Source organism: Pygoscelis adeliae, unplaced genomic scaffold (genome assembly GCF_000699105.1).
Source record: "Pygoscelis adeliae isolate BGI_AS28 unplaced genomic scaffold, ASM69910v1 Scaffold241, whole genome shotgun sequence".
Lineage (NCBI taxonomy): Eukaryota > Metazoa > Chordata > Aves > Sphenisciformes > Spheniscidae > Pygoscelis > Pygoscelis adeliae.
Window position 1 is genome coordinate 3,114,612 of NW_008824056.1, and position 10,280 is coordinate 3,124,891.

At 39.5% G+C, this 10,280-nt stretch overlaps 1 protein-coding gene across 1 annotated transcript in view; it reads right to left on the reverse strand.

Annotated features, from left to right (window-relative positions):
- ARHGEF26 (Rho guanine nucleotide exchange factor (GEF) 26) overlaps positions 1-10,280 on the reverse strand; it is a 72,541-nt gene that overhangs the window by 59,279 nt on the left and 2,982 nt on the right. The window contains exons 2-4 of the mRNA XM_009334002.1: positions 9,226-10,263; positions 7,650-7,689; positions 5,503-5,648 (exon numbers count right to left, since the gene is read on the reverse strand). Coding sequence (XP_009332277.1) covers positions 5,503-5,648; positions 7,650-7,689; positions 9,226-10,263 — 1,224 coding nt within the window. The remainder of the gene's footprint in view (positions 1-5,502; positions 5,649-7,649; positions 7,690-9,225; positions 10,264-10,280) is intronic.

Consider the following 10,280-nt stretch of genomic DNA (forward strand, 5'->3'; position numbering starts at 1 on the left):
CTAAACAAAATACCTAGACAGGTAGTTTGTTGGCCAAAAAATTATTCTGGAGGAGCTCCCCCTTTAGCTTAAACAGACATAGCAAAGTCATGAGTAAATACCCCTGGTATTTCTATCCTCAACCCTACGATGATATCTCTCCCCACTCTGCACCCTACAGCCAAATCAGCCAAGACATTTGCCCCAGCTCTCCATATACAACCAACATGAACTCCAGCCATAGCCACATTTTCCACAGCCTGAAGCCACGTACTCAGCTACAAAATTCCACACCAGAGACCCCTGAAGTTTATTCTTTTCTGATGCAAATCGCATGCATTATGTCATTTAACATGAGAACATTAAAAAGAAACCAGAAAGTGAAGCACCAAGGAGGGACTGACTTTATGCATTTCCCAGAGGAGTATTAAACACAGGACCTCAAATCAGGAGGGTCACCTGCATATGGCATGCTGGACCAGGGAAGAGGAAAGAGGCCACTGCACAGCGCTACACATGTAAAAGAAACTGTTCTCTTCATGGAGCAGCAGTATGTCACGGGACATGAGACCCAACATACACTTCCATTCTCCCATTTCTCTTTTGGTCTTCTCCGAAAGCTCCTAACATACTATCATCAACAGCTTTCTCTTCTTACTCTACTTGTTCCCTGGAATTTTAAAGGATATATTATTCCTGATTTTATTCTTGCGTACCAGGCACCACAAACCTGGATAGCAGGCTCAAGAGTAAAAATGGCACAACATTAAAAAGTGCTGCATGTTGGTTTGCATGCACACCAAAGTATATACACACATGTATATACTCATAAAACCAACATAAATATTCCAGTGTTCGAGCAATTGTTCTTTTGAACACAAGTTAGATTCCTATGTCACCACAAGTATACACTTCTGAATACCAAGCAAGAACTCATTAGATGCCTTTCTATTAAACTATTAAAGTACCTTTCAGTCAACAACCTGAAAGCTTTAAAGCACTCACTAGGAAGTACAACGTCACTTTTCTCTAGATGCAGTGGGGGAATTTTCTAAAAATATGCCGACACAGGAAATACCTATGAACATATCCAAGAGATTTCAATGCTTCCTGTTAATACAGCAACTGCAAATTTCCAGTGAGGTCAATGCGGCAACCACTGTATTCATGTTCAAAAAACTGTAGCTGTGTTTCGTGATCATTATTTTGTCATATATGGGTGTGTACACACAAAGTACACATATAAATTCATCACATAAGCAAATGGCTCAACCTTATATTTTTAATCAATGGCAACACTTCCAAAGAGGAGGCCCAAATACGGAGACTATCTTTGGCATACTCTGTGAAAGAAAATTAAATTCCTATTTTTTAGATGGCCAAAATGTTTTAGCTGAAAGAACCTAAAAATCACATTTGTCATAGTATGCAAACAACTTAATATAAGCTAAGAACATAACCAGAAAGAATGGAAGAGGCCTAACACTACAGCTACTGATGTTGTCTTATTGTCACGCTGGACTGCTTTTTTCCAGCAACTCAGTTATGACTGATTCAGCCATGGAGATGAGGAGGAAAGGATGAAAGAATGACTTTCATTATTCTGCGGTTACATAACTCTGTGGTTATATACAAGAAGCTCCTCCAAAATAAGGAAGTGCTGCAGGTGGGGAACACACCAGAAATATTTCTTTGAGAAATGTGATAAGTGGCTGCACCATAAACCAAATTGAACATAAGTCTTTCGACACTGGGAGAGAAATGAGAGCTAATGCAGAGATTAGCCCTGAAGACCCTTGACAGCAAAACCAAGTAGTCTTTGTTTGATACCACAGAGAAGAGGCAGCCACGGAAGGGCGACAGTGCGAGTGGCTCAGTAAAGCAACCTGCAGCAGCTTTTTAAATGAATGAGAAAAATCACAATTGCACTTGTCCCAAACCAGAGAAAGAGATGATCAGAAAAATGAAACAAGACTACCAAAGCTTGGAAAGAGTTTCAGGTTAGAGAGACAGCAGTTCAGAAAACATGCAAAATCTTGATGCAGTGCTATGTAAATACATTGAACTACTGGGCATAAAATGGAGGACTTGATGCTAAAACACCCATTTAATATTAAATACTTCCATAATTATGAGCATTACCTATGCTATGGGACATCTGTTTCCAGTGCTAATCTCAAGAATATAAGAATCATAGCAGCATTGACAGTAGTAATGAAAAGTGAACATGCATCATATTCTTCAGGCTGAACAGTAAGGACCTGGAAAAACAGACATTTAAGTTCAAAGTCCACCAGTCAGATGCAGTGGTCAAACTCTGCAACAGGTTGCCCAGGGAGGTGGTGAGGTCTCCACCCATGAAGATATTAAAAACCTGACTGGACACAGTCCTGGACAACTTGCTCTAACTGACTCTCCTCAATCAGGGGGGTTGGACAAGATGATTTCAAGAGGTCCCTTCCAACCTAACCAATGCTATGATTCGTTGCATGCACAATAATACACATTGTCATTATTCATACCAACCGAATGCTTCATTTGTTGGAAGGTAAATACATTTAATATAGCGCACAAGTTAGTATCAGTGCCTATGATCTGCTGGAAATTCTTCAAAAATATCGAGATATTTTTGGAATGTATTTTGGAAATATTGGTTATTCTCCCTAAATTAAACTTTTAAATTAACAGATGAAGGTTGGAAGGAACAGAGATAGTAGATAAGCTAGCTCTTTACCTAGTCATCTGCTTAGCTACTGCTAGCTGTCTGATCTGTAACAGGAATCTAAAGAGGAAGAGGGTTCAAGAGAGGAATTTGAAAGGAACTGGATTTAAATAGCACCCTATTTCAGAGTCTTTAAATGTTCTCCGAAAAGCTCCATCTTAGTTTCACATGTGTGCGTACACTGCAGGAAGACAGAATTTTTTTTTTTTTTTTTTTAATCATCATCATAAAGGATTTGACAACTCCATACATGAAGGTTTCACTAGCCCCATCAAATAGACAGTCTGGTCAGAACTGCATCAGCTGTCAACCCTGTATGGCCAAAGAAACATCCTGCAGAAAGAATGGATTCATTCTGCTGTCTTCCCTCGATTTCCTAGCATAGTCACTGCTAACAAATACTATAAACATATTATTCTCCTTCTTTCCTAACGTATGTTGAAACCCAGTATTTTGACATTTTCCATCTGACTTCCTGTTACAATTCCACACTCACTTTTTAATACACATTGACAGCATGTAATTTTTCCAGAGTTATAAACACAGAGACTATGAGATTCAGATTCCCATAGTTTGTTTTCACAGTGCACTACCTTTTCCCATATAATCCCCACTTCAACCTTCTAAATCAAGTAAAGACACTAAACAAGTCTGCTGTGCTAGAAATTGTAAAGAACAAGTTGGTTTATATAACTGTAAGCATGGCACAGGGGTAGTTCTCTTACTGAGATGATCTTTATGCTATTTTGGTCTCATGACAAATTAGTGTTTTTGAAATTATTATTATTACTGAATAGCATTCTTTCCAAAATACCTCAGCTGTTGAACATTTAACTGCTAGTTTGCCTAGAAGGCAGAAAAAAAACCCAATTTGACTTTATTATAAACAAACTTCTTTGCAACATTAAGCAAATTAACTACATTTAAAGTACTTGATTTGTGAAAGAAAATGTAAAGCAAATCTTTTCAAAAACCACATTGTCTTGCCTTCTTTGTAATTATTGAATCAAAGAGGGATTCATATTCCAATACCTTAAACTGCAAAAGGTCTTCAACATCTGTAAGACAGCTCTTCTAAACAGACAATCTAAATAGCCTTAGAAGATCTTGCTGAGGCTTAATAACTAATTTATATAGGATATATACAGCCAATGGCCCTAACTGTCAAATATTCTAGGTGATCATGTCATGTAACAATAATCCTTTCCTATACCACATATAGAGATGAGGTTCTACAACATTCTACAAGTTACATAAACAAAACCAAAAAAAACCCCAAACCCTTCATTTTAGGGATATTCCTCCAGAAGCCACAGAAACGATCAAAGGATAAAATCAACCACAGAAACACAGAATTTTTACAGTTTCTTTAGTCTCAAAATCATGCATACTAGGAAAGCCTATGGAAGTATCAACCAGTATAATTAATTTGCCAGCTTATTAGCAGGGACACTAGCAAGATTACAGTACTGATTAAAACAGCTGAATTCTACTTTGTTTAATGGTGCTACTAAGAAAAAGCCACTGCACATGCTTCATAGACTGTGCTAAGGACAGCAGAATACCACCATTTGAATACTTGGCTTTTTAAAAATGGTTTCCATTAAATATATGCAGTCAAATCAATTTAGAGTTGCCTTGCAGCAATTTAGAACAATTCAGCAGAAACTTGTTTGTAACTAACTGAAGCTTTTCTTTAGTATAATTCACCCTTTTAGTGAATTCACACAAACACTTTTTTTTTAATTTAAAAAAAATGAATCAGTAAAGTTGTGTCTTTGCCACATACAGGACCCTAAAATGAACTTTCTCATTGCATTGCTTTTTATGTAAAACAAAGACCAGTAATTGATCAGGACTTCCATGTTGTTCTTATGAAATGAAAAACAAAGTTAACAGAGTTTAACAAAAAAAAAAAGAACAGGACTAAATCCTATTTAAGGTTTGGTCCACACCACTCCAATTCATTGAAAGGCACTACAAAGCACAGATTTCACTCTGAGTTTACATGCTGTTAGGATTTAACCCTGTCTTTTCAGGCCTTCTGACAGCACCTCATTCAGAACAGCCAGAGACAGTAACACATACAGGCGTAAACCATAACTCTCCTAAGGACCTACATCAGTATGGCTGCCAACACCCTGTGCAGACAAGGCCTAAGCAGCCATCTCTAGTGACTGTGGGAAGTACAAAGTCAGGGTCTTAAATTCAATGTGCAAACAAAAGAGGTATGCTTGATTTTTTCTGTCCAGCATAGTTTAAAAAGAAAAAAAATAATATAAATGTATCTTAAAGTGTAAAATTACGAAATATTAATCCCTTTGCATTTTAAAGTTGTATTTAATTTCATCTTAAACTACACTGAATTTTTTTTCTTGGTAATTTAAAATCACGTACTCTAACCAGTCTGTTGTATGGCCACATGAGCCTACAAACACTTGTGCTATAAAAAGGAAGGTGTCAGGTAACCAGGGAAACCGATTCTGGCAGGAGCATCAGTCTGTACCTACTAAAATTGACTAAGAAAACATGATTCATGCTTTCTTTAAGCTGTTGGAGTTACTTTGCATAAAACCTAAACAAAAGCTAAATTGACACCTCCAGATTTGGATTAGTAACATCTGAATAGTTGCAAACTTGTCAATAAAAAAAAAAAAATATTCGGAGACACCTTATATTTTGGAAGGGAAAAGAAGATGACAAACTTCAGCCAAAAACTCCAGCAGCAAGTAAAAACACTTGCTTCAATACCTTCTTAGATACTCTGTCTTTGTCTGGCTATACAACGATCAAATACTCACAACGGACAGCTGACTCCATGTTGATCTCAGGGGCTTATAGTGAAAAACAATCTTTTCATCTGATTTCTGCTCTCGGGGCTCAGACTCTTCATCGGAATCTATGTCCAGAGCTTTTTCTTTATAGTTCTGATATAATACAGCATTTTCTATAAAACAACAACAGTATGTCATTAATTGCTAGAAAGTTAGCTTAGTTGCTTTCATAAAAATTCTAAGTAACATTTAAACAATGAAAGAAACCAAAATGTCAATGTGCCGTTCACAAACTCCACCAGACAAAGATAGTATCTTATTTAGGATGGACAATGGTGCAGTACAGTAACAATGGATCACTGTACCACTACCAAAAAGATCCACACTGACTGAATTAAAGAACAGATGTGTCCTTTGTCAAGAAAAAACAGAAAACAATTTTTTCTTCCTTGGTTTGCTGCACAATGTTTCATAATTAGCCAGCAATTTAAAAACGGAACAAGCACGTCAGTAAAGCAGAGTCACTAATCTGGAGGTCTAGCTATTTTCATCTACAAGACGATTATAAATCCACTACCCATGCCAACTTTTATTCTGTCAGCTTTAAATACCGTCTCCGCACTTCACTAAGAGAAGGAAATGATCCAAATTTCAGAAATTTGAGGTCAGAACTATTCCATATAGAAACTTCAAAGCTTGCTTGAATAAGCATGAGGCCTATGAACCTTAAGACAAAATACACTCGTTACCTATTTCAGTACTGCCAGTATTAATTCAGTAATATTAAAGGCAAAGAAACACAGGTGTGGAGCATACCTTTTCCATTTCTCAACCTCCGTGACCACACACCCTTTTCTAAAGCAGACAAAAAAGGACAGAGAAATTCAAGACCATAATAACCCACAGACGGATTAAGCTGTTAAGAAAGCAAGCTCTAAAAGGTACTTTAGAGATGGGCCAGGCTTTGGACAATATCCAATCTTCCCCTACAGGAGAAAGGGGAAAGAAGTGAAAGGTCTGACTGCTCCATGCACAGTTGCAACTCCTGAGGTCTTATGCCAGGCTGGGTGGATCTGTTCCACCTGCTCGGACCATGCAGCCCTGGCTGAGTATTATACAAAGATCTGGCCTTTTGTATTTGTTCTTTGGAATGTGTCTACATAGTTTATACACTTTTAAGACAGGAAATTGTGTACAGCAACTGAATTCTGAGAGGCATTACGGAGAAAGTTATTAGTTGGGATCAGTCCAAGATAGAAGGGAGCCATTGGAAGAGAATCTAGAAAACGTCACCAGGAGACTGTGTGAGAAAAGATGAAAATAAGAGTAAGATAGGGGCTGATGCAAATAGAACAAAGTGGCAAGTCTTGAAAATAGAAACAAGAGGAAAAGGAAGGTAACACAGCAGCTGAGATGACCTTAAGGAGGCATTAAGCAGAGAAAAGCCAAGAGAGTAGCAGTTATTATAACGAAACTTCCATGGACTCATAGCCAGGAAAGAATTTTTTTCTTGTTGAAATATTGGGAAAATCAGCAAACTTGGCAAAGCCCAGAATTAATGAGTAACATACAAAAGCAGATACATGGACAGTGTTTTTCTGACACTTCAACTTGAAGCCTAGGTAGCAAGAGAAGAAAAGGATTACAAAGTCAAAAGAATTCATCCCAGCACCCTTGCCTTATGAGGAAAAGAGAGAAATAGCTGCATGAACCATAAACTCAGAGAATAACAATTCAGGTGTCTGCTGCAAGTGATGACCCCAAACCCGTAAGTTGATCCACAAAAGCTACATCTTGCACCTGGGAAGAGTCACAGGGAATAGGCAAGAAAGCAGTCCCAACTGGAGGAACAAGCCTCATCTGCATAATTCTACAGAGCTGTTCGGGCTGAGATAGACACATCAATCAGTTCATCTCTTAGGAGGGACAGGAGTTTAAGTTGAAAAGAAGCCCTTCAAACAAAAACCCATTTTTAGCCTGCCATTCTGTATTCTTTAAAATATTCCCTAAAGTATGTCTAGTGCCAAAATTATGGTTCCGTATTTTAGTCAATTTACTGAAAAACAAGGTACTTAAGTCTTTGACTACATACGAAAGAAGTGTGCAAAATGATCCTGAAGTTCATTTCTCTTGTGATTGAGCATATTTTCAAGTCTGTACAGAAAAGGGCTTACCTTCCCCATCAAATGTCCCTTGTCCTTTCAGCATTTTCTTCTGATAATTTTAACAGGAAAGAGATATATACACATTAAAAGAAGAATGCAAAATAACCAACAGTAACAAGAACTTCTGTTTTATTTGATACTTAGACACCAAATTAACAGGCCCTAATCTATAAACTTCTGGTGTTGGACAAGTATTCAGGAAAACAATTGTTTCATCACAGAAACTGAAAAGCTACTCTAGTTTTCCCTCTCTCATACATTGTTTATACGTATTTGTCCCGAATGCTTCATTTTTCCTATGTTTCAAAAGCATAGTATACTAGCTTTACAGGAGTTCAGTGAACTTGCAACTCATTGCACTGTCACTGGGCTTTTCTATGGGGATATAAGGTACATGACTGAGCGGCTGTCTCTTTCCACACACTCTGCAAAGAACAGCCACATTAAGTATTTTGTAAACTAACGTTTTGAGACCAAAACAAACCTTTGAAATAAAACAGCTGTTTTGGTGCAACAAGTCCTATGGTCTAAGAAGTCTATTTAAAAAAATGCTACTAGCAAAAAGAGTTGTGTGTGTAAAGACAGGACAATGTCATGTCCTCCTATTTTAAACATAACTTACTGTTAAAGTCTGCTACCAAAACAAACCACCTCCCTACTCAGTAGTAGTTCACAATTTGGTCGATTACTATTTCACCACTTGTGAAATAGGATTTTCACAAAAGCTTCCATAACCATAATTTTTAATTTGGCTGAAAATTGTCATAAAGCTGGTAACTATTTTAATACCTACAGCATTAGCCCTTAGCCTGGAGTACTTTATTACACAATTCCAAACACTCCGCAGAAATCTACCAATATATGTTTTAAAAAGTAACAAATTATATTTAAAAAGAAGGAAATACAAGATTACAATATGGTATGTTCAAGTAAAAGAATATTTTCAGTAAGTCTTTGTAATTTAATTTTAATACATTAACATTCAATATAAATCTACTACTCCTAAGGGATTACAACCAAGAATTAAAAACAGGCATTCTGCTCTTACTTGCAGGCATTAAAATTAAGCTACAAAAAGATACCTGAAGTGGTACTCTCTCAATCTAAAAATCACACTCCAATTTTTAAAAATACTTTAAAAGTAACATCTCAGAGGAGTAAGGGAGGAAGTTCATTTTTCTGTCAGTCTGTCTACTCTAGCAGGCAGACTTTATTAAGTCAATGTCTCTTTTTTTCCTGTGTATTACTTTCTGGGAAACAGGTTTTAAAACATCAGTTTGACTGTGAAAGAAAAGATGTGCTGGGGAATCCAGCAGGAAATGCGAGCATGAGGCTGTCATCAACACATTTTTGAGCTGCCCAGATTTCAACAGAATCGTGTCCCTGAAGCCTCCGCCACTTTACTTTGAAAAACAATGCTTGTAAGTGATCTGTGAGACTCCTCAATAACTACAAAAAGTTCTGTGGTAGCAAAAAGCAAACTGAAAAAAACCCAGCATTTATGGAAAACATAAGAGATTGCAAATCACGCTCCTGTGTAGTCTACACCATGCAAATCAACCTGTCACCGATCAGCACAACTTACCTTTATCCTCCCCAGGCTTGAAAATTTCTCTTTATCTTCAACAACTGCTTTAAGTATAGGCTGGGACATTCTGTTTTTTTTCTTAAAATTAGAAGAGCTGTCGAAGTCCACGCCGCTCACCACCGCTCTACGGTAGGATGTCGACCTCAGGCCGCGCCTCAGGGTCCCTGGGCTGTCCAGGTCGCCCTCGGCCTCTTCTTCCTCATCGGCTACCAAAGGCACGCTGAGACTCTCCACCATGCTGCGAACCTTCAGCACCCTCTTGCTCGTCTCCACATTCTGGCTGCTAGCTTTGTTCGTCACCTTTATTTCGGAAGCCAAATTCTTGGGAATGATCTGCTGCGTGCCCACTTTGAGAGCGGCGGGGCTGTTGGTGCTCAGGACCACGGGCTGCTGCTCCACGGGCTGGTCCTGAGGGGACGCTGGCCTCTGAGGAGTTGCGCCTTGCTCTGGGGACATCGCCTGGGAAACCACGGGGGGCCTCAGCGGCACTTTTTCCGGTATTTTGGAAACCCGGTTGCATGGCAAGGGCAGCACTGCCGCGTTGTTGTTATTGGCGGAAGGTGTGTTTCCAGTAGGTGAGGGCTGAGGGCTGGCTGTAAAAGCTATCTGCTCTTGCTGCGGTGTAAGTGCTGACTGACTGGAAATCCTCAGGGGATGACCCAGCTGGCTTCCTGGTGAGGTAATGGTGCCGTTGGCAGTAAAACCGGCAGAACTGTTCGAAACCAGAGCGAGCACCCGGGAGGACCGCTCAGGAGACAGCTCGGGGGAGACCGCTTTACAGGCTGGAGGCCGCACCTTCCCGTTGGACACCGATCCCATGCTGGAATTGAAAAACGAGGGGCCCCTCCGGAGCACTCCGCTGCCCGCGCAGGTGCTGACGGTGCCGGCAGGCTGAGTCACGGTGAAGGTGCACCTGTCCTCCACGGGAAAGTCGGTGAAAAGCACCCCGTTGGCGCTCTGGTACGACTGAGGCCGGGGTTTGCTCCAGGCGCGGGGCTGCGGCCGGGAGGTCGACCTCTTCCACCGCGGCGCCGCCTCGTCGTTGGAGAGAT